At 35.7% G+C, this 26170-nt stretch overlaps 1 protein-coding gene across 9 annotated transcripts in view; it reads left to right on the top strand.

The window, feature by feature from the left end:
• Window positions 1-23040, top strand: part of LOC110019457 (protein ROS1-like) — an 86618-nt gene extending 63578 nt beyond the window's left edge. For 4 of the 9 annotated variants that reach the window (XM_020717118.1, XM_020717119.1, XM_020717120.1 and 1 more), the window contains exon 19: window positions 20144-20504. In XM_020717118.1, coding sequence (XP_020572777.1) covers window positions 20144-20271 — 128 coding nt within the window. In that variant the 3' untranslated portion in view covers window positions 20272-20504. Of the gene's footprint in view, window positions 1-20143; window positions 20759-21089; window positions 21717-22511 lie in introns of those variants that run through there. The other 5 variants (XR_002293454.1, XR_002293453.1, XR_002293451.1 and 2 more) reach the window with 5 other exon arrangements.
• The last annotated feature ends 3130 nt before the right edge of the window (window positions 23041-26170 follow it).

The following is a 26170-nucleotide window of genomic DNA, read 5'->3' as shown; positions in this document are numbered from 1 at the left end:
TTAGTTTACAATAACAGTAAATATTCACACTATTAAACTATAGTAATACAAGGAAAAAAAAATAACATGCATGTCAGTTAAACTCTTAATAAATCAGTATAAAACATTTAATATTTTAAGAATATGATCGCTTAAGATATCTCATGTTATTAAATGGGGTTTACTATGTTAATAATATATCTATATCATTCTATATTTCTACAACAATCACGGGAGCACCATCTAAAAATTGCAGTAATTAAAGTATTTCAATATCAATATCATTTTTCATTTATGTGTATGAGTACGTTAGTGTTCCCTCACTAGTACTGTAAATGGTAACTATAACATAGCCAAACATTCACATACAAGCATTCTTTAAAATTTATTATTTATTAAAAAAATTATTTCATTTTATTTGCGTAAAAGTCAAAATACTTATATAACATTCAATATTTATGATAATTTAAACAATATTGAGTACACATGTTATTCTTACAATATGAACACAAATTCAATAGAATTTAAAATCATTAGTTTCAGTAATTTCAATGTAACTAGTGATAATACTAGTACATGCAATGATCTAGAAGAAATAAAATACTATCATAATATAAGGATACGAGTACTCGCCTAGATTCACATTATGAAATGACCTCATCTAAATTCTTAAACTCTCTTTCAAAGCTTAAACTTCTCTCACCGATTTATGTGTCATAATATTCTAACATTAATATGTAGCAAACTATAATTAAAGTGACTATAAATGATTACTAAATAAACACTACTCTTACCTTCCTATTTCTTCTTTTTCTGTACAATTCGACCTCAATCGCATTGACCTTTTAATTCAATTTCTTGACAAGTTATAATTATTAATATTAATTTATAGAATTTAATATAACCTAATAATGTTTAATTAGTGAACTAAAATAACTTACATAAATAAAATACCATAACCAAATGTTTTTCAATCCAATGTAGCCGACTTTGCTCGATCCAAATTATTAAATTCATATGATATAGTATTTCACTATCATTTTAATTAGAATATCTTACAAAAGCATGAATCTTTACCTTCTCATTGACGCAAATTCTTCTTGATCTCAAATCCAATATTCTTTCTTCTAAGCATTTTGATTATATTTATAGAATTCCATATTAATTCATATATATAACTAAATCTTAATTCAATATTAATAAATGAATAAATAAATAATATTAAATCACTCACCCGCACACAAAAACTCATCCCTCTCTGCCTTATTCCTTCACTGTGAGTGCACCACTCCTTCACTCGTTACCTCTTTACTTTTCTTCTTCGAACAGAAAACCATATGGGCATTCTATCTCGCACGCTCGGCTTCGCTCCTGCTTCACACCGGAGCTACTCGACGCTTTGATGCTCGGGCGGCCAGCTGTTACTAATAGTAAATATGCACTTCAATCCCAAACAAAAATAAATTCAATATAAATAATTTAATCTTTTAAAATCTATAAGCTGTCAAACTCATAATAATGATGCAAGTATACGTATCACTCAAGTAATAAATGACTCTAATGGAGTCCTAACTATTGATCTCACAGGGAGTTGGAAATTCTTATGATTTTAAAGTCAAACACAATATCCAAATTATAAAACTTAAGTAGGCAATACAAATATAAAATAAATTTAATGTGCACTAAAGGAAATGTAGTTGAAAGAACTAAGTTAACTAAACTAATTGCTAAACTTCAAAATTAAACTTATAAAAAGTAAACAAAGTTTTAAAATGAAGAGTTCACATTTAAGAAAACATCATTCCCCTTTACAATGAGTTTATGAAATGTAAAGAAATTAAAATCATTTAAAATACATATATAAAATTATATTGTGTCAAATAAAAGCAATCTTATTCTTTACTCTCTGAGAGTTCATAAAGAATATTGATTAATCCAGATTTGATCCATAAATTTGTGGTTAGTTTTGAGAGGATAATGACTCTCACTCCAAAGCTCTCACTTCTCCCTCACTTAAAGGCTAACAATCTCTTTAGTTTCCAAGAAACTGGATCAAATTGAGAAATTTAATATCTCATTTTAAAATCTCTAATTATGCGTCCATCAAAGTATATTTCTCTATTTATTTGCATGCAACCCCATGGATTACATTCTCACCCATGAAATTGAATGTGACTATTACCTTATTGTAGAAAGCATAACCCTTTCAGATCATGTGTTTCTCAACAAATTTTAACCTTTTGATTGGCTAGATCGAAACGTAAATGAAGATTAGCGTTCAAATATCACAATTTATTGACATTTAAAACCTTATAAAATAAAACTAATTCTTCACAAAATCATATCTCATTGTAGGGAGAAAAATAAAGCAAACTACTCATAATTCATGAGAAGTATACGGCAAAACACAGATTTCATATATAAAAAGAAGTTTACAAAACAACGAAAGAAAAGAGCATAACTTATCTCAAACTCATTTCCAACCAAATCCCTAGAAGTTTTCTTTAAACACTTTCTCTCTTTACAAAAAAAATTATTTCATTTTATTTGCGTAAAAGTCAAAATACTTATATAACATTCAATATTTATGATAATTTAAACAATATTGAGTAGACATGTTATTCTTACAATATGAACACAAATTCAATAGAATTTAAAATCATTAGTTTCAGTAATTTCAATGTAACTAGTGATAATACTAGTACATGCAATGATCTAGAAGAAATAAAATACTATCATAATATAAGGATACGAGTACTCGCCTAGATTCACATTATGAAATGACCTCATCTAAATTCTTAAACTCTCTTTCAAAGCTTAAACTTCTCTCACCGATTTATGTGTCATAATATTCTAACATTAATATGTAGCAAACTATAATTAAAGTGACTATAAATGATTACTAAATAAACACTACTCTTACTAAATAAACACTACTCTTACCTTCCTATTTCTTCTTTTTCTGTACAATTCGACCTCAATCGCATTGACCTTTTAATTCAATTTTTTGACAAGTTATAATTATTAATATTAATTTATAGAATTTAATATAACCTAATAATGTTTAATTAGTGAACTAAAATAACTTACATAAATAAAATACCATAACCAAATGTTTTCAATCCAATGTAGCCGACTTTGCTCGATCCAAATTATTAAATTCATATGATATAGTATTTCACTATCATTTTAATTAGAATATCTTATAAAAGCATGAATCTTTACCTTCTCATTGACGCAAATTCTTCTTGATCTCAAATCCAATATACTTTCTTCTAAGCATTTTGATTATATTTATAGAATTCCATATTAATTCATATATATAACTAAATCTTAATTCAATATTAATAAATGAATAAATAAATAATATTAAATCACTCACCCGCACACAAAAACTCATCCCTCTCTGCCTTATTCCTTCACTCTGAGTGCACCACTCCTTCACTCGATACCTCTTTACTTTTCTTCTTCGAGCAGAAAACCACATGGGCATTCTATCTCGCACGCTCGGCTTCGCTCCTGCTTCACACCGGAGCTACTCGACGCTTTGATGCTCGGGCGGCCAGCTGTTACTAATAGTAAATATGCACTTCAATCCCAAATAAAAATAAATTCAATATAAATAATTTAATCTTTTAAAATCTATAAGCTGTCAAACTCATAATAATGATGCAAGTATACGTATCACTCAAGTAATAAATGACTCTAATGGAGTCCTAACTATTGATCTCACAGGGAGTTGGAAATTCTTATGATTTTAAAGTCAAACACAATATCCAAATTATAAAACTTAAGTAGGCAATACAAATATAAAATAAATTTAATGTGCACTAAAGGAAATGTAGTTGAAAGAACTAAGTTAACTAAACTAATTGCTAAACTTCAAAATTAAACTTATAAAAAGTAAACAAAGTTTTAAAATGAAGAGTTCACATTTAAGAAAACATCATTCCCCTCATCATTCCCCTTTACAATGATGAGTTTATGAAATGTAAAGAAATTAAAATCATTTAAAATACATATATAAAATTATATTGTGTCAAATAAAAGCAATCTTATTCTTTACTCTCTGAGAGTTCATAAAGAATATTGATTAATCCAGATTTGATCCATAAATTTGTGGTTAGTTTTGAGAGGATAATGACTCTCACTCCAAAGCTCTCACTTCTCCCTCACTTAAAGGCTAACAATCTCTTTAGTTTCCAAGAAACTGGATCAAATTGAGAAATTTAATATCTCATTTTAAAATCTCTAATTATGCGTCCATCAAAGTATATTTCTCTATTTATTTGCATGCAACCCCATGGATTACATTCTTTCTCACCCATTGGATTACATTCTCACCCATGAAATTGAATGTGACTATTACCTTATTGTAGAAAGCATAACCCTTTCAGATCACGTGTTTCTCAACAAATTTTAACATTTTGATTGGCTAGATCGAAACGTAAATGAAGATCAGCGTTCGTTACCTTATTGTAGAAAGCATAACCCTTTCAGATCATGTGTTTCTCAACAAATTTTAACCTTTTGATTGGCTAGATCGAAACGTAAATGAAGATTAGCGTTCAAATATCACAATTTATTGACATTTAAAACCTTATAAAATAAAACTAATTCTTCACAAAATCATATCTCATTGTAGGGAGAAAAATAAAGAAAACTACTCATAATTCATGAGAAGTATACGGCAAAACACAGATTTCATATATAAAAAGAAGTTTACAAAACAACGAAAGAAAAGAGCATAACTTATCTCAAACTCATTTCCAACCAAATCCCTAGAAGTTTTCTTTAAGCACTTTCTCTCTTTACAATCACACTCAATTCTTTCTTAGAAGTGTAATAAAGAAGAAAATATCGCACCTTTTTCTCTCCTCTTACAACTCTAGAAGAAAATCCTCACTTTTCTCTCACGCCAAACATCTTTCTTTATCTCACTTTTATGTCCCCCCCTCTTCTCTAGACTTCTCGCATTTTTAATTAGGGCCCAAAAGGAATTCAAAATTCCCTCCAATTTTCCCCCCAAAAGTCACACCTTATTGCACCAAGAGATAAGTCATTTCATCCAAGAGATATGTCTCTTCATTAGAGAGTCTTCCAAAGTGTCTAGATGCATTGAATCACTCCATGAGATGTTTGAAATATTTAAAGCCTTCAAAATCCGCTAAAAAATAGTCACGAAGCGACTTACGTCATCTTAATTTGTCTCTGGCGCTTATGGCGCCAGCCTTATGAAGTTCGCGCTGTTCTCTGGATTCTGGCGCCACTTAATGAAGTTTGCATTGTTTTTGAATTCTAGCGCTTCTGGCGTCAATCTGGCTCTTCTAGCGCCAGCAGAGGTGTCAGGATCACGAAAATCTACATTCTGGCTCCAAATTTCCTCTGTTTTGCTACTTTTTGCTTAAAATGCTTAAAATTGATATAACTACAACAAAAATATAAAAATACTATTCTTTAAAGAACAATATCACCAAAATAAGCATAAAATATATATTAAAATAGTATATTATTTTGGTCCATCACGCCTCTTCCTCCTCTGCTCTTATGATCAAACCTCTTCTCTGCTACGTACGAACTTGTCGGGCTGCCACACCCTCACCCTTGCTACTATCGACACTAATTCTTCCTGATACCGAAACTAGTTGGAAAAATATTAGAAATAAAAAAGCAAGCTTTTATTAAAAGAAAAATAAGGTTACAACACAACTCAACAGAAAATAACATAAAACATACACGCACAAGAAATCACCTCTGAGTTGTATTCCAAGGGCGATGGAGGTCGGCGATGTGGATCTGACAGCTTAGGATAGCATTGAATGCAGAAGAGGGGTCGACAGGGGTTGGAAGGTGAACTGGAGGAGGGGCAGCGGGTTAGGATGGCAGAAAGGGACGGCTGGAAGGTAGATTGGAAGTTGGAGTAGCAAGTAGGGAAAATGGGACAGCAGCTGGAAAGACTCGTCGGCACTTTAGGAGGGTGGACGGCGAGCGGGGAGGTGCAAGCAACCATGAGAAAGGCCATGGGAGTGCGGTTAGTGAGAGAAAATAGTGACCGGAGGGGCTGACAACAAGTCGATGGCTAGGATGAGTGGAGGAGAAGGGTTGGAGGAGAAGGGTTAGGAAGATGAAAAAAGAAGATACATTACCAACCCATAGTAGGATACAATCGAAGCACCACTACCTCTTCGGATATAACCCTACAAAAAAAAAAATACTCCACTTAGGAAATTTGAAAACAAACTTAGCAAAGTTTGGCTTTTACATACAGAAGACAACAATTTGTAGATTCTCATGGGACAAAGGAAACTTTTGCACACAAGAAAAGGTAAGAAGAATTTAGAAAATACTTCCCAAGTGAAGACGGGAGTGCAAACTTGCGCAACAACTTTTGGGATCACGAAGGTTCGCGATCCTGCCCTCCTGCCTTCGAGCATCCTTCAACCCTCGAGAGAGATTGTAATCTGCCCTGCCCTCTCGAAGCTTTGTGGGGTTTCTGACCCCTGCGGAATCGAAGCGCCCCGCGCTAGGGGTATCCTATCCTCACCTTGCTAGTAAAATATTTCCTATTGTAAAATGTTCTGAGGGTAAGAGAAGGGTTGGTGGCTACGACGTCTGTTAGGTGAGTTGGACAGAGAGGGTGGTTATAGGAAAAGGGCTATCAGGGGCTAGTAAGTAATCCAGAGCGTTGGGACCGCCCTCCTAAGGGCTATAATGAGGTTGCCTGATTTGGAGGAAGGGGCATGGAGTAGTGGACAACATGTAGGAATGCTAGGAAAGGGGTTAGGCAGACTGGGAAGTGGTCGAGACAACAGAGATAACTGCAGTAGAAGGGCGACAAGATGGTTGGGGATGGTGGGAAGGTTGGACAACAATGTTAATGTAAAGAGGAGCGACAACAAGGTGGCTGGAACAGGTGGAAAAGCTGGATGGCAAGGGGAAAGGTAGTTGCAACAACGATTGAATAGAGAGCAAGAGTCTGGGGTGGTCGACGACTGAGGGAAAGGGAGAAAAAGGTTTATGGAAAAAGATTGAATAAGATACAACACCAGTAATATTTAGCGGGAGCACAGTCACTTACCCGGATACATCCTAGAATAGAAAAAAACTCTCTACATAGAAAATTTGAAAGTAAAACACATCAAAAACTAACCCAAAACTCTGAAAACAACAAATAAATAGCTCCTACATGAAGGGGAAGCCGAAAAGGAAGGAGGAGAACGACGGGTAGCAGTTTCGCCCCATCAAAATCTCGCCCCAGTTCACTTGGTCCGGGTTCACCCTAGACCGACCCTCAATTGGACCAGTCGGGTTCAGTAGTAGGAAATCCCGCCTAGGGTCGGTGCGGGAAGCCCTGTGTCTCGCGTCCATGTGAGAAACCCCACATCAGTCTCTCGGGGTTGTGGTAGCTTCAACTTCATTTGTCGATGCTTTAGGCTCATAGTATTGTGTCAGGTCGGCGATGTTGAGCATGATTGAGATTATATTCCCCTGACAGGTCGATCTTTTAGGCATTATCGTTCCAAAGAATAGGTATCTGTCTAGCTTTGACACGCCTTGAGCTGTAACTATAGGTAGAAGAGTATTCTCACGGCTCAGGTATCGAGCCATTCCGGGGGTAACCAACTTCTTTCACTCCTCTTAATCAGCTGAGTGCAGCTGAGCAACTGGTATTGGAGAAGCAATCAATTCTACGGTGAAATTTGTGGTGGGTTGCAACCCTCTCACTAGCTCCACTCAGGAGAGATCTCTTCGTCACTGATAGGATCTGGATCCAATTAAAGAATTTCGGTCCCCATCAAACTCCTCGGGCCATTGCAAAGCTAGGCTCGTCTCTCGTCTCTCGTCTGGACATCTGACGAGGGGTACCATGCAGAATTGAAAATAATCTTTGAATAACTTTACATGATATTCCCAATATGACACAAAATGACCCAACTTCAGATGTGTTGGGCCTTGCCCCATAGGGATAATTGAGGAAGAGGTCTATCCATCTAAAAAAACTGTGTTTCTCTTATCTATGGTGACACTGTATCTGAAGTTGGCTCCTCCAACTCGTGATTTATTTGGATCGCCAAAGTCAGTCATGTTGTTGTTTCTCTCAATGCCTGTGAAACGGTATCTCGAGGTACCACATTTTCATACTTTGCATGAAAACTTATTACATCGAAGTCACTGCCATCCAGAATAATTGTTGTTATCTTAGTTAGAGTCTCTATCTCGATGACGGTATCCCTTCCTTGTTGGTTGCAAGTGGAGAATCCTCTCTGAAGTCTTCATCTTCTCCCGTATCAACTGTCATTGCCTAATTTTTCAACAACACCCTTTTTTATGAAACAAATCTCTCCTATGACGGTGCATTCTGATTCAACATGACCAAATATGTGGCGCTTGCAACACTTTTTGGATGTGACAAATTTAGGGTTGTAGATTGGTCTCACCTATTCTCGCCTCTGAATCAGTTTGTCCTCTGAGGGGGTCGTCCTGGGTGTTCTCCTGGGTGTACTTCGGCTATATGATTCTGAGGTTTACCTCTGCCTGTAAGATGTGGGGGTTGCTTGGTGATGTGCTCCCTCTACTTCTGAAGATGTTAGGAATTGGTACTGTGTATCCCGCTTCATCTTCGAATTCTCTTGTTCTCTTTGACTCCCCATATCACAGTCGAGGGTAACCTCCCATTGAATTTCATCTTCAATATCATTAAGCCTCATTTGCCCACGTGGTGGGAAAACCATCAGGTGGAGTCTGCGGTGGTATTCCCTTCAAGCTATAAGGAATGTTGCGATGGTACAAATAATTATCCTTTTGTTAAGAAGGGAAGTAGGAAAGGAGAAAAATCAACAATTTTTTTTCTCTGACTCAAAAACTTCTACCGCCTGACAGAAAAATTCAAGTTTGCTCTTATTGAAAAATTTCAGTGGGGACCCCACCTATGAAGGTTATCAGAAAGCGTAGATGATCTTAAGCTAGTAGGCAAGAGGAAGGTGAGACTTATGGATAGGAGACATGTGTTGATCCAACTAACAATGATTGAAGACTACAATAGAATTTTCTCCAAGAAATATCTTAAAATTGCAGGAAAATCTATGAAGTTACTTAAGTGAAGTTACTCAAGTGGTCTCCTAATTTTGACCCAAAACATGAAACTCTCACTGTACCGATATAATTTAGTTTACCTAGTCTCAAGCTGCATTTTGATCAGGTTCTCTACTCTATTGAAGTCATCCTTGGGGATCTTTTGAAACTAGATCTGCCTACTTTCAACCTGATCAGACCCTCGGTGGCCAGAATACTTGTGGAAAGAGATATTACTTTACCAGATATTACTGAAGTATGGCTGGGCAAACCTACAATGGATATTGGCAACAAATCATCACGGAACACAGACTCCACATTGTACCCACTGTAAATGGCAACAAATCATCACGGAACACAGACTCCACATTATACCCACTGTAAGATGTTTGGTCATATGCTTGATAAATGCCACAAGCTCCATTCTAATTTGAAAACTAAGGTTCAAGTGAATAAGGATGGGTCTAACCCCACTACTCTAGACATTTTAGTTCCACTTGGGGAAGATACTACCAGACAGGAGGCGTTTGTTTCCCTAAGGACCCCCCATGACACTGTTGTTACTGTTACTGTGAGTGATGTGATGTTGACACCTTCAAACCCCATAAAAAATAATACTGATGGAATATTACTTACAAATGATAGTGTTCAGACTGATAATTAGGAGAGCCTCGCAGCTCCACTTCGTTAGGAAGTATCCGATGTAGAGGCAACTCATACTTTACATATACTAGAACCTTTTGTGGGTACTACGGTTGATATTCCTTCTACTTCAGCTCTACCACCTCATCAGAATGATTCTTCGGAAGAGGAATGACAGGTCTATTCCAGGAGGAAGTAGAAGAATGGAAGCCGACTCCAGCTCGGGAACATATTGTATGATACATTGGTTACTTCTGGCAATGACAACCATCTTACTAGCTTATTAGCTTGCTCCTTCCTTAGAACTAGAGGCAGGGACAAGACCAAATTGAGTCGCTCTCTAATCACCTAATACTATGTATTTCAACATTGTTAGGCTTTTTATTTAAGTATCTAATGTATTTTTCTGCTTTTTTCTAGTTTTGGAACCATTTGTGATTTTTTAGTGGGCAGGGTGTCATGTTTGGGTCCTCCCACACATTATATTTGTATTTTTCTTTCTACTTTAGATATTAGCCTTTTTTGGGATATATATATATATATATATATATATATATAATAGCCATGCCCTCGTCTTCCTCGATATCGCTCTGCTAGGGTTTAGCCATTATGGCAAACTCTGGTTCTGGTTCTATTCCACTGCTCGTGCTCGATCTCCTTTTATTTTCGTCTGTTTCGAGCGTCATCATCCTTGCGGCTCGTCTTCTGCGGCATCTTTTGCGGGAGTGCGTCCGTGCTGCAGGCTGAAGGGCTCGCGATAGAGGCTTGTCTTCGGCGACGTCATGCGCGTCTCTGCGGGATCGACTGCTAGCTGAAGTGTCCGCGAGTCTTCTGCGGCATCCTTTGTGTGAATTCTTCCGCGTCTGCGGGCTGAAGGATCGACGCTTATTTTAATGGCACTTCCTTCTTCGGTTGATCCTGATAAAGCTTCCTTCGCCCATGTGGTGGGTAATCATCTTGTGGAGTCTACTGTTGTCTTCCCCTCAAGTTATAAGGAATGTCGTGATGGTAGGAGTGACTGTCATTTTCTTAAGAAGATAATAAGTAGGAAGAGTGGGAAAGCGACATTCTCTTTCTCTGATTTAGAAATTTCAACCATAACTGAGAAATTCAATTTCGCTTTTATTAGGAAATTTCAGTGGAGACACCCACCTATGAAAGTTGTTAGAAAGAGTTTTGACGATCTCAAACTTATAGGCAGGTGGAAAGTGAGACTCTTTGATGGGAGACATGTCTTGATTCAATTAACCATGATTGAAGACTACACTAGGATTTTCTCTAAAAATTATTTTAACATTGCAGGCAAGTCAATGAAGTTACTCAAGTGGTCTCCTGATTTTGACTAAAATCATGAGTTTCCTTCTATTTTGGTATGGGTTAATTTATCTGGTCTCTCAATTTGCATTTCTTTAATCATCAGGTTCTCTACTCTATTAGAGTCATACTTGGGGATCCTATGAAGTTAAATCTGCCCACCTTTAACCTAACCAGATTTTCTGTGATCAGAATACTTGTGGAAAGGGATATTATCTTACATGATATTACTGAAATCTGGCTAGATACAACTCACAATTGATATTGATAACAAATTGTCATGGAAAATAAATATTTTTATTGTACCCACTATAAGGTGTTCGGGCATACACATGATAAATGTCACAGACTCCATCCAAATTTGAAAGCTAAAGCTCAAGTTAACAAGGAGGGGTCTAACCCCATTGCTATGGACACATCTGCTCAACCTGTGAAGGAAGTTCCCACAAGACAGGATTTGGTGTTTGATTTGCTTGTGGATCCCCCCTTGCCAATTATGCTTTTGTTTCTGCGATTGATGTGATGTCAGATGGCTCTGCTGGGCAACCTACACCTTCAAACCTTATTGAAAACATTATTGAAGGATCCTTACTCACAAATGATAGTGTTCAGACTAGTAATCAGGAAAGCCTTGCAGCTCCTCTATTTCAGAAAACATTTGGTGCAAAGGCGACAACTCATTCTTCACATACACCGGAACCTATTGTGCTTACAATGGTTGGTAATCTCTCTACTATGGTTCTACCACCTCATATGAACGATCAATCTTTGGATGAGGAATGACACGTTTACATATCTAGGAGCAAGAAGAAGAATGGAGAGCAAGAAGGAGAATGGAGATCTATCTTGAGCGCAGAAATCTAATGGATGATATTTTGGTCACTTCGGGTAATGATACACGCCTCACCAATTTGTTAGTTGGCTCCCTTCTAAGAACCAGAGGCAGAGGGAAGACTAAATTAGGGTGTCCCTAATTATATGTATCTTTTCTATTTTTGATTCTATTTTTGGAATTTTAGTTGCGTTGTACTGTATGAGTTGGGTGCCTTTTTTGGGCCCGCTCATACAACATATTGTATCTTTTCCTTTTAATATATTAACCATTGAATATATATATTATTTATTCAGAATCTGAGACTAGCTAGAAAAATCTCATGTTGTGTGATGTAATGTCACTTTCAAGCTTAGGTTTCAAGCCGGATCTAATCCTAAAGATCTATTTATGAATCTTCTCTTATATCAGAACGTCATAATGACTACTTAAATTTTTTATGAATTTATTGCAGTTTGTTCCTAAGTATATTGAGTTAAACTCATTAAACAGCTAAAGGCAATTGTTTTTCTTTTAGCAATAGTTTCATTTCAAACCAAAATAGTGGGAAATTCTATTTCTGATATTTCCTTTTGCTGCTTCATATCCATCAAAGACATTTTAGCTTGTCCAATTAATTTAAGATTCACATGCATTACTTCTTACTCATCAGATACCATTAGTCAATCAAAGAAATTATCCATATTCAGTACCCATTAAAATATATATATAAGAAAAGCACGGGGATTTATTCTCCCATAAAAAATAAGGCATCAATCTTAACATTTACAGTTATGTTTTCATCAACATCATGTGATTTTGTTTATGAAGACATAATTTTTATTGTCATGTTCTCTACCATGCTTATCTTGCTTATTTCTTTTATGGTGAATTTGTAGTCTCCTAACAAATGTATGTGAATTTAAAAATGAAATTAATAATAAAAAATAAATAAACCCATTTGACACAGGACATCTCCTGCACGAGAGTTCCTATTATGGAAGCAAGATTTCGCTTCTTGTCGAGACCGAGCCGGTCTAGGTATTTTTGTGGTTGTGGAGTCGGTCGATCCTATTGAGCCACTCCTAGTTATCCCATTGCTATGTATTTACTTTCCTAATGTTTTAGGGTTAGTTTTTGTCGTGGTGTTGTTTGAGACGGCCGTCAGCATCTCTGTTTCTTGTCTAGGGCTGTATCCGAGGGTCGAGTGGTGCTCCGGCTGTATCCCTCTCTTAAGATAGTGATTTATAATTCCTTAACTCCTCCACATCCCTCCCATTTCGCTTCAACGAATTCCTCCTCAGTGTAAGCTACCTCGATCGCAGCCCTTTTGCTATTCTTCTTGCAGTTTCCGATATCTCCTCTTCCTTGTTGCAGCTCCGCCTGTCCTCTCCCTTGTTGTTTCCGGCAGCCCACCACCGCTTCCCCCACTCCCTATGGTTGTTTTTCTTGCAGTTCTAACCTTCTGTGGGGCTGAAGCCGCCTGGAACCACTTCTATTCATTGTTTTACTTGTTGTCCATCCCCTAGCCTTCTTGTTGCAGCCTAAGACAGCAAGGACATACTATTTTGCTACCAACTCTACCCACTTGTTTCATCTCCCACCTTGCTGCCATCTTTCTGGACCTCCAACAACCACTACCACCGCCTTTGATTAACTGAAGTCGTGTGCTATATGTTGTGTGTATTGTTATTTTCTATTTTAATTGTGTGGTTGTCAGTTTTTATTTGATTTTAATAATAATATTTAATTCTCCAATTGTTGCTTGGGTTAACACTAGTAACATTTAGTATCAGATCTAGCCTAACCTAGTCCTATCCTAGGGTTACCAAAATCACCCATACCCAACCGCAGAATCACCAAAAAACCCTTTCCTTGTTGATTCTAATCCGGTAATCCAAAAATTTTCTTTCTCATCATATATCACCCCATACACATTCTTCCACCAATCCAAACCCAAACCCTAACCATGCCACAAAAGAAACAATTGTCAAAAACTCAATAAGGTGCTTACCATGGAAGAGACATGTCGGCAATTTCACTGAGTGCTGCAATGACTCGATGAAATTGAGGAAAGTGCGCATAGAGAGATCATCGTCTAGCGTGATAGTAAGATCCGACGTGGAGAGAGAGAGAGAGGAACACGTGAACCCCTTTCGTATGGATGATTTCAGTGGAGAAGAAGATAAGTTGCATAGCTTTGGGATTCAAGATCAGAGGAGGTTGAGAGATGACTTGTTTGTTGGAGGATACAATGAATTAAGAGTGAAAGAGGGCATACCAGCTTTTGAGGGGAGAATGAACCCAGACAACTTCATGGAGTGACTATAGACCGTCGAGCAGGTTTTTGACTACAAGGAGGTGTCAGATGACTAGAAAGTGAAGCTTACTACTAACAAGCTGAAGAATAATACTTTGTTGTGGTGAGAGAACCTAAAGAGTGAGAGAAATAAAGAAGGACGAAGCAAGATTACTACTCAAGAGAAGATGAAAAAGGAGTTGTTGCGACAATACCAACCCTCATACTACTGTCAGGATCTTTTCTTGAGGCTCCACCACCTGTAGTAGAGGGACTTATCAGTGTACACGAAGGAGTTTATGCAGCTTAAACTCAAATGTGATTTGACGGAGCTAGAGGAGCAAACGATAGCAAGTACTTCAGAGGCCTGAAGCTTGTCATCGACAACGTGGTTCAGCTATAACCTTATTGATCTTTGGTTGGGCATTCAGACCTTAGCACTGAATGTGGAGATACAACAGAATCAGAGTAGGCACCCGTTGCCATTCAAACAGAAACCCACAACAAGAGACATCAGTAGGAGCACACTTATAAGATTTGAGAAGACTGCTCAGAAGAATGATAAAGTTGCCCAGAATTAAAAGAAGCTTGAGAGAAGCAGCACCCCCAATAGAGTTCCAATTAGGAAATGCTTCAGATGCCATGATTATGAGCACTTCTCTTCTAGTTTCCTGGCGAGCTAGATTGTATCCTTCACCAAGCAGGGTGCAATGGCGAAGAGGTTGTTGAAGAACAGGGTGAAGAGTATCAACTCCCACTAGATGAGTGCGAGATGATTGTGGTTTGATGAGTCCTTCAGACTGAGGTTACAAGTGAGTAGCAGTGGCTTCACAACAACATATTCTATACTTTGTGCACTGTGAATGGAAATATATGCAGCCTCATGATCAATGGAGGTAGCCGTAATAATGCGGTCTCTATGGAGATGGTTGATAAGTTGAGCCTCATGATTGAGAGGCATTCCCAGCCGTATTGCATGACGTAGTTGAAGAAAAAAAAGAGTTAGAATTGAAAGGTGTCTCGTAGAATTTTTTATTGAGAACTGATTGCAAGATCAAGTGTGGTCTCCATAATGCCCCTGCATGCTCGCCACATCCTGTTAGAGAGATCGTGGAATTTTGACCATATGACTCAATTTGATGAGTATAAGAACACCTACTCATTCATCAAGAATAGAAAATGCATCGTTCTCTAACCTTTTGCGGAGTCTGAGGTTATAGGTGCCCTTGTCAGCGGAGAAGAGCCAGTAGGATCAATTTTAGTGATGATAGACGAGAGCGGGATAGAAGCGCAAATTCCAAACACGAAGCTGTCACTACAGAGAGCATCTCAAGACATCATGATCAACACCTTAACGCCATGGCCGCCACCATTAGAGGGAGTTCAGTGTGTCCACACGATAGATAGGGATGAGCCGACCTTCAACTACCATTGAGGGCCCTGCAGAGGATACTTGGCATGAAGTTCCATTTCAATTTAACAGTGCATCCCAAGATGGTTGAACCAATATAAATGGCTACTCGCAAATGGAGAAGATTTCTTAGGTGTTTTGGGAGATGGTACAATCGACAGTGGGACTCAGGTGCTTATATCGACATAGTTAAAGACTCTTAAATTCCGAGATATTACAGTAGCTCTGCCCCTATCAATGTGCAGACAAAAGCTTCAACGAATGAGGTCACAGCTTCCCCAATCCCGAAAAACTGACACGGGATATCTCTTGTGGGGAGTTCAAGCGATAGAAGTGTGATCCTGCATCATAATTGGACTAAACCATTCCAGTTATTTTTGTGGTTATGGATTTGGCCGGTCCTATTGGATTACCTAGTTATCCTACTATATATTTATTTTACTGATTTTTTAGAATTAATTTTTTTTGTAGTGTTGTTTGAGACTGTCGTTGACGTCTTCATTTCACATCTAGGGTTGTATCTGAGGGTAGTGTGATCCTTTAATTGTATCTTGCTCGTAAGGTAGTGATTTACACTTCTCCAACTCCTCCACACCCCTCTTGCTTCACTGCTACACTTTCTTCCTCATCATCGTCCACTTTGACAACAACCCTTTTGTTATTCTTCCTACAGTTCCTTGTTGTCCTGCCTGTCATAGCTGCGCCTGTCCTATACCTTGTTGTTTTCAGTAGCCTATCGCCTTCCCTACCACTTCCCCCACTCCTTGTGGTTGTTTTCCTCATAGTTCCAGCCTTTTCATGGGGCTGCTGCCTCCTAGAACCACTTCTATTCATTGTTTTACTTGTTGTCCAGGCCCCAACCTCCTTGCTGCTGCCCAGAACAACAAGGTCCTATTGTTTTGTTACCACCTCCACCCACTTGATCAATCTCCCCACCTTGTTGCCTCCTTTCCGAACTCCCAACAACCATCACCACCACACTTCAATTCACCCTAGTCATGTGTTATGTGTCGTGTGTTGTTATTTCCTATTTCAGATGCTAGTAATATGTTCTCATTTGATTTCAATAGTAATATTTATTTTTCTTATTGGTGTTTGGATTAACTCTGGTATCACCAGTAGTTTCTAAAGGCAAGTTAATCTTTAACTTCATGTATGTCAATGCTCATTTGACTTTATTTTCCAACCATTTTTTTAAATTAATTTTTCAATGTAATCAAAATTTTAAACATACACAAAGATAAGTTTAATATAATAGAATAATGATAGAAATCATCAGAGATTTAGGTCTCACAACATCCTTTAGGAGTTATCCTCAAATTTATAAAAATCTACATCCGTCAGAAAAAGAAGAAACGAGAGGACAAAAAAAAATTATTGAACTATTCAATGAATTTTACATGTTACAAGAATTCTATCTATAATCCAAATATCTAAAATTGCAGGTTTTTAATTTAACAATCTCAAATTTCATCAAAATGGAAATTTTCCAATTTCTTTCAACGAAAATAACAACTTTTGATTTCAACACTGCCAAAAAAATCTCATGTACTAATCCTAACTACCCTACTAGAGTCGAGGGAGAAAATAAAACCATCTGACTACAACAGCTCAAGTATCAAGGAGGAAAATAAGGTGACTTAATGACTAGTAGGATGGTGTTCTTGAAGGAAATTGCATTATTGAGAATGCTTATACTTGTAAAAGAAATTATAACACTTACAATAGAAAATCAAATTTATTAAGGTAATCAAAATGTTTGAGAATGCATCCTGATTTCATAGGTATTGGCTTTATTGGTGTGATTAAAAGCTTATAATTGGCGAATTCTACACATGGTCTTCACTCATTTAAGTAACAGTACGCAAAAGCTAACATATTTTCATAAGGCTTCAATAAATTTGTTTCAAATTTATTTTAATTTCCTTCTTAGATGTGGCATGAATCATCAAAATGTGAAGAAAGGATAGGAGCACCTTAAATAAGAAAGCATTTTTATGACAGCAGTACCAAATCGGGGCCAAATAAAACTGTTATGTTTTCCAAAATAGTCATCAGAATAGTTGTTGTTAACTCCAGATTAGTATTGCAGCACGGATAACAAATGTTTTATAAAAATAATGAGAAATATTTCAAAAAAAAACATGGAAAAGCCGTGTTTAATAATAATAAAGACTAAATTTCTTCATTTTAGGGAGGTACTAGTGCAATAAATAATATCCGACTGTCAGTGATGATACAAGATGGAATACATGAGTAATAAAAGATAAAAAGAAAAACTATAGCCACAAATCCGTCAAATAATAGGTGGAATTTGAACTAATTTTTTACTTTCTACTAGTAGTTTTATGGAGAAGAAAAAAGAAATTAGGTCCATTTGTTTCTGCATTTCACTCTCAAAAAAAAAAAAGGCTAATCTAGCTTTTGAAGCGCAATTTCAATATGAAGTAAATTTAGTTGGTCTGCCGGATGGTATAAATTAAAATTTTTTATAACTAAAATTTAATTAATGAAAGAGCCACTAAAGAAAGTAAATTAAAGCAGTACAATGTGAAGCGCAATTTCAATATGAAGTAAATTTAGTTGGTCTGTCGGATGGTATAAATTAAAATTTTTTATATTCATGTTTTATAACTAAAATTTAATTAATGAAAGAGCCACCAAAGAAAGTAAATTAAAGCAGTACAATTTAATTTACCACATTATAGATTTTTTCGCACATTTATAAACATTTTGTCTTTATCACTTATCTTTTAAATCACTTAATTAAACCTGAGTTTAAACAACATTGAACTAAATATAGCCAATGAATATTCACACTCCTTGACATACAGAAACATAATGAAAAAGAAAACAATATGCATGTTAGTTAAGCTTTTAACAAATACATAAGCATCTAAAATTGTGTCAACTAATACACGTCAATATCAATACGATTTCCATTTAATTGCACCGGTACCTTAGTGTTTGCCCGCTAGTACTATAAGGGGGTGAACTCTATCATAGCGAAGCATGTACATGCAAGCATATTATAACAAACACTATCTAATAATGATCATTTCCTTCTCATTTGTATAGTAGTCAATATATTTGTACAAAATTTAATAGAATCATATATCATGTGTATGTAGTATTATAAATATAATAGTAACAGTAACTTCATTTGATCGAGCAACAACAAAGTATTAATATAACATAAAAGTATGAGTACTCACATCAATATCGTATAACTTGCTTTTCATATTTTCAACTCTTATTTCTACTCCGTCTTCCTTAATTTTATACCTATAAAAATATTCACATTAATTAAGTAAATGGTTAAATGGTCATTTTATGCATATATCAATGCTCAATTATTTGATTTAATATATACCAATCCAATTAAATCCTAACATCTTAATTTCTATTTATTATATAGTTATCTTTATTTAACATTATGCATGTGTGTGCGCGCTACTTTTAATGTAGTTAAAATGAGTCTAAATTAAAAATTTACCTTGAACTTACCTCACTTAATCTCTAATTTAATTAAATCTACTATTAACAATTAATAATTAAACGTATGCATGAAATTCATAATTTAGTATTTTTAAAACAGTTACGTTGGTCCTCTAAGCAACACCACATGCCTGATCTCATTGTCTCCTTCGAGCACACAACTCTTCCTCGAGTTACAGCTCAGTTAGTCTTCGATCGGTCACAAAGCCGCACAAAACTCCCTCATTCACTTCTTCTTCTCTTGCTCTAATATAAGGAGCTCGACGACGCCTCCTCCTCCTCCACAATATTGTGGCGTCCCCTTTCCTCCTTCACACCGGCTGCTCTATCAAATCCTTCTCCCTCTGCAATTCAGTTTGGCTCAGATATCCCACGCAGAGCCATTCCTCTTCTTCACACCATAGCCGCTTGTCGCTTATGTCCTTTGCCTACTCTTGATCAAAAGGTTTGAAACCCTCACACTCTCTCCCTCTTGATCTTGTCTTTGCCTTCCTCTAAGAGTTTCGAAGTCGGTTTCATTTCTCCTTATAAGGCTGAAACGCTCACTTCATCTCCCTCTCTTTTGTCTCCTCCGCGTTCTATTATTCAATTGTTGAGGAGATGGAAACGCTCAACTGCAAGGCATTACAAACTCCAACATAGCTTTGACATAATGACCTTATTCTTTTTTCACCTCATTTATTTTTAAGCATGCTCTTTGATAATTTTACTTCAAGCATAAACAGTAAGGGAACCAAAATCTGAATTGGCAAGTGACTTGTTTACTAGCCATTAAAGCTTCAGCTTTGAGTAGCTGATAATTACCAAGGTCCAACAAACTTCCAACAATCGCTCCTTATATTAAGGTTTACTAATATAAACATTCCAAATTTTTCTACATAGTGTTGTGAATATTTCCTCAAAAAATGAAATGAGCAAGCAAATTAAAGAATTGGATTGAACTCTAATCATGCCAAGCCTAAATCTGATCAAGGTTGTTTGAAATAGCATTGAAACATATATATACATATACACAAATGCATTTGTATGTCTGTGTATATGGCATGTTACATGTATATAAAAATGTATGCTGCTACAAGAATGAGAAGTAACATAACAAGATAAAATGTTTTTGCAGGTTTTGTTTGTGTGAGAGGATTTGACCGAGTTACAAGAGCACCAAAGCCTCTGTATGCCAGACTGCACTTCCCAGCAAGCAAGGCACCTAAGAACAAGAAAGCTGCAGAACCAAAGGTGGAAAATTAGAGCTGTAGCTTACATCTAACTAGGCTCTATCAATCATCAAACTAGAAGATGGACTACTAACTGACATGCTGCTGTGTATTCATGGCAAAACTTCTACCAAGCAAACTCATCCATTTTTCTTACAAATACTGGTCAGGTGGGGTAAAAAGAAAGCTGTTAATTTTAATCTGTAAAATCCTGTTTATTAAATTAATTTCAGTGCTCAGTTTTCTAGTCATTCTTCTTGATGGATAAATCAGGAGAGGTGGAATCATCATTTTTTAAAAGCAAACATGCTTAAAAGTAGGAGAGGAAGCTTCAATCATACAGAAAGTTTGGAGGTATGCAACAAATTTAGTTTATATTTGTAGATTGTTTACAAGGCGGTCACATGCGCTTTGAAGTAGTTGATGGTATGTAGGATTAATTTTTTTGCTTTTGTTTATATTAAAGTTGCATATTATTCAGCTGAAAAACATAAGTTAACATGTGGGTATATAGGAGGACGATTCTGTGATGTACAACTCATATTGTTAATGATAAAGTAAAATAAAATGATATGAATTTTTTGTTCAAATGGAATACATGAAGTTAACATGTGGGTATATAGGAGGACGATTCTGTGATGTACAACTCATATTGTTAATGATAAAGTAAAATAAAATGATATAAATTTCTAGTTCAAATGGAACTCACGTAATCTAAAATAATAATCCAGGAAACCAATCACTATTATCTTTTGTCATTGAAATCGTGTTTAATTTACTAAGTATTTTTAGGCCGACTCATTGTCTAGTTGTAGTTTGATGTATTTTCATTTACTTTGTATGTTGTATTAGGGCGGAAAGCTGGACTGCTTATTGGCCTAGTATGGCCCCATCACTGTACCTTTTTCTTAACTCATGTGCACACCCGTATGGGATGGGCCTTAAACTCAGGATCTTGTGATTAGAGATAAAGCTCTTGACTACTAGACTAAGTGGCCAGCATGAAGGAGAGCTCAATGTTTGAAGTCACCTCCAATTCTGGTATTGTCTATGGCAATGACATCGGTGTCAATGAAGGTCACATCCTACAAATTACTTGATACAAATTCCGCAGTCCCAGCTTCCAATAGTCTCAATCCATCAAGATTTTGTATGCAGGAAAGGAAAGAAAAATTATCTAATATTCAAAATCTAGAAATACCACTTCGCCAGACACTGATGTCCTTAGATTCAAAATCTAGAAACTTGAGAACATGATGATCTCATGGCTAATTAACTAAAAAGAGACTAAAGAGAATTTCATGTACTGCAAAATTGCAAGATAAACATAAGATACGACAAAAGGGACCTAGAGACCAAGTACAGTAAAGAAAATACTTCTAAAATACGTGAGATAAAGATGACACTTCATGACCTTAGATAAAGTGAACTTTATATGAACAAATCAGAAATTGAGAGAAAAGTGTCAAAATGGTCATCTACTTATTTGAAGGGGATCATTTTATTCCCAAAGTTTAAGAAAAGTATTAAAATGGTCCTCAACATTTTATTAGATGTTAACACAATCCCACAGCTAACTAAAAGTGATATTTATGGTGTTAAAAATGTGAAGTATTCTTAGCTTTTTTTTTTTTTCAGTAAAATCTAATTCATTATTAACCTTATTTTAATTCCATTGTAATCAAACTTCTATTTTTTATAAGATGTTAAAATTTTAAATTTTCATATTAATTTTATTATTTTTTTCAAAATACTAAAATATTTTTTTGGTTATTACAAGATATTTGTTAGGATTACTTGATTTATAACTTTTCATTGTACATAATCTTCATGCATTATAAAGTTACCTTGCATGTGAATTTCTATAATAAGTATGCAATAATGAGCATCATGTATAACTGTTTTTCTCTTTATAAAAAAAAAATTAGACCATTAAATTTTATAAAAGCAAGCAATCCTATTTATACATAACTTGTATCAACTAAATAATATATATTTTATTCTTTCAAAAAAAATAATAAATCAGTATAGAAATTTAAAATTTTAACATCTTATCTTACAAAAAATAAAAAATTATGAGTTTCATTATAATGGAATTAAAATAAAGTTAGTAATGAATTTGATTTACTGAAAAATTAAAAATATAAATATAAATTCCAAAAATGCCTCCATTTTTAATCTCTCAAATATCAATTTTTAGTTTTAATTGTCAGATAGTTTCAGCAGCATCTTCTAAAATAATTGGAGAACTATTTTGGCACTTTTTATGTCCAGGACTAAAATGCAACCCTGCAAATAGTTAAGGGAGCCTTTTGGCAGTTTTTTTGAGAAATGGACAACAACTAGATATTCTAGAAAATTTTAAATGGAAGTGCCTGGAGAACAGCCAACAATACAAGCAAATTATTGAGAAATGGATTAACAAGTTCATAGTAGATCTTAATAAAGATCTTGATGAATCTGTGGAAAGATACTCAGCAACTAGCCCCTGAAGCTTTTTTTGAAGTTAAAAGAGAAGAAAGCATGAAGAAAGCGATGTTAAGGTCTCGCAACAACACTAATAAAACGGTGCATGTCATGTAGCTCCAACAATCTCAGCAAAGCATCATTTCACCAGTGGTACTTGGCATCTAGATTTAAAAGGTTATTTATTAAGTGTCTTAAGTATAAAACAAAATGTATAACATGAGGATTGTAGACTTTGCATCAGATCATATGATTGTGATGCGGAGGACGTCAACACCGCAAAAATACAATGTCACATAATCCCGTTAAAATGCAGAATCGTGAACAGGCCACGATCTTAGACTCGAGATAGAGGGGTGTTGAATCTCCAATTTTAACATATTGTCTTCTCTTTTGTATTTATTTTCTATTTCTTTATTTTCCTATTTTCTTTTTTTTTTATTTCTTCATTCCAATTAGATATTTACTATTATGCAACTTTTATATAAGTGTGTTGGATTGTTTGGATTTCAGTTTTGTTGATTTATGAATTTGAGAGATGTTTCTATAAATTTTACTCTCTAGGGTGTTGTATCTTCTTTTTGTAAGTTGTGTATATGTATCTTTTTTAGAAATAGGAGGTGGAACCTCCTCACTGCTTGTACCTTGCCTGACCTCCCTTTGACTGTCGTCATCCGTCCAGATAGTAGCATAACAACTCGAATTTGTTGTCCCTTAGCAAGTTTTGTTGCTCATCTCCTTCCAAACGCTATCCCCATCCAAACACCAGCAAACTTACTTTACATTTCCCTTGCTATTGCATAATTAGCCCCTTCTAAATTCATTCCCAAAATACCTTCTAGGAGCCCTAGAATGATAACATCTAGTATCATAGCTTACAAGCCTTAGATATTTTTTAGGCTTTTGTCTTTTTTTATGCTGGTCCCAAATTTCAAAAAAAAAAAAAAATCATAACCAAATAATTCATGTTGTGATTCCGAGCTCCAACCTTTAATTTTTCAAAATCCAACTTTCTTGCATTCATCAAAATTCCACCGACACCTACCACCAATATCTATGTCTTCGATCAAAATTAATTTGTAAGTCAAAAACCTGATAGGGAGGAAAAGAAATCATGCCACCAAGGAGAAACCCTTAACGAGGTGTTCAGGAACTTATCATGGAAGATAAGTAGCAAAAAATCCTCCCAATGCAACAGAGGCTTGCAGCCTTTGAAAGAAGACATTCCGATGAGATCACCTATTGCTATAGTAGTGACTTGTCAGATCGAGATGAGAAAGTAAATTCTTTCCGCCAGGCAAATTCCAGTGACGAAAAATCACTATCATCATGGAATATCAAAAGTGAAGCTAGGACTTGAAATAAAGGTGAATTTATTGGATTTTGACAGTCGCATGGATCCAAATGAATTTATAAAGTGAATTCAAATGGTAGAACCATTTTTTTAGTACAAAAATATTCCCCAAAACATCCATCAAGATTAGAAAGAACGCTGCCTTATGTTGGGAGAACTTGAAAATTCATTAACAATGAGAATTAAAAAATAAAATCACTATCTGATTCTAAATGAAATAAGAGATACAACGCAAATACCTATCTGTTCATTATAGATAGGACAAGCTATTGAGATTTCATCATTTATAGCAACAAGATCTCTTAGTAAAATACACAACTAAGTTTGAGCAATTTATGTTGAAGTGTAAGCCAGTGGAGCTTGATTAGAACACCATAGCTCGATATTTGAGGAGACTCGGATCATCCATTGACAATGTGGTGCAACTGCCGCCTTATTGAACTTTACAGTTGTCCATACCTAAGCCTAGAAGGTGAAGAGGCAACACAACAGTACCAAATCCAAAACACCCTTCAATAAGATTTCAACCATCATAATGGTCAGCCATATTAGACCCTGTAGAGCATCCAAGCTGACCTAACCGGAAGAGAAACCAATCCAGAGTTGAGAAATGGTGGAACCCACCAGTACTCCCAAATCCATCTGTTAGTCAATTTTTTAAGTGTCACAATTTTGTTCACGTGGTATTTGATTGCCCAAACATAAGAGAGATTTCTTTCCCTGAGCTGAGTAGTTGAAATGAATAGAAACACAAAAGATGAAAAGTTAAGAGAATAGTCTCAAATTTCGGCAAACAAGAGATATTAGTGATTTCAAGCTAAGCCTAGGAGATATATCACAATAGGATTAACATTAATTGTCTTAGAAGATGGTGAGTTTGATGAGTTAATACCAGAAAAGAGGCAGCCCTTGTTGAAAGTGTTGTTGAATATCATGGCTGATAGCTTATCTCCTAAGTCGTTGTCACTGAGAGTGGTCTAGCGTGTCATATATTTAATTTCAGAGTTAGTGCACCAGACAAACTTTTTTATTAGATTTTCTTAGCCGAGATTGGTATGAAAAGTGAGAGAAGCAGATAACATATTTAATGACTCGAGACTTGGTTCCTGAGAATACCCATCTATGTACAATTTCAGCTCTGGTTGTGCCAAAAAAATGGATATTTAATCTATTAGTATAGACTTTGGAATGACGTGCATGCTTCAAAGTTTTCTTGGATGGAAGTGAGGATACACTATGTAATAAAGCTCCCGCAACCACAACAACACAATGACTTAACAATGATGGGGATAAATTAAGTCCAAAAGCTTCCTGTAAAGTACACGAAACTCCTACCAGGGGAGAATGATGCGGACATTAGTACCGTGGAAACTGCTGCAAGGTGGAACCCTACTGAAACGTGGGATTGCATAGATGCCTCGATCTCGGACTCGGGACAAGGGGGCATCGAATCTCCAATTTTAGTATATTTTCTTCACTTTTTTTTATTTATTTTCTATTTCTTTATTTTTTTTATTTTCTTATTTCCTATTTTTTTATTGTAGGCTCCAAAAATTTAACACCTCAAACTTTCTTTGTTGCGTAGAGAGTTTTTGGTGTTTGTTCCGAGTCAAAATTTCATAAAGCAAATTGAATTGTCTAAATAAGACTACTTGTAGATTTTACCGTCATCTTATGAGAACTTTTGATAAAGGGTTTGAGGTTTCCCATGGATACAAGCCCTTGTGGTTAATTACCTCTCCTGATGACAGAATAAAACATGCAATTAAGACTAGTAATTAAACATTGAATATTCAACATATAATAACAACAAATATATGTTTTAGATTATAAAATCACCTTAAGCTTATAACGAATGATGTGGTAACTATGGAACTAATGACAAACCCGATCAAAATTTCATGATTTTGTCGTCACGAGTTTGTGATCTCTGATCTACTTAATCTGAGGAGGTAGTCGACCCAACCTGACCGAAAGATCCTTGTCAACAACCATGGGTTGTGTGGTTCAAGGACTTGTAGATCTAGGGTGAATGTTTATCTAAGAGGACAATTTATGTCGTTGTTAGTTGATAGAAGGCTTTATGTCCATCAGATATATCCAAAGATTCACA

This window comes from Phalaenopsis equestris, unplaced genomic scaffold (assembly GCF_001263595.1).
Source record: "Phalaenopsis equestris unplaced genomic scaffold, ASM126359v1 Scaffold000057, whole genome shotgun sequence".
Lineage (NCBI taxonomy): Eukaryota > Viridiplantae > Streptophyta > Magnoliopsida > Asparagales > Orchidaceae > Phalaenopsis > Phalaenopsis equestris.
The sequence above is the reverse complement of the archived record's forward strand: the minus strand, read 5'-3'. Positions and strand labels throughout refer to the sequence as shown.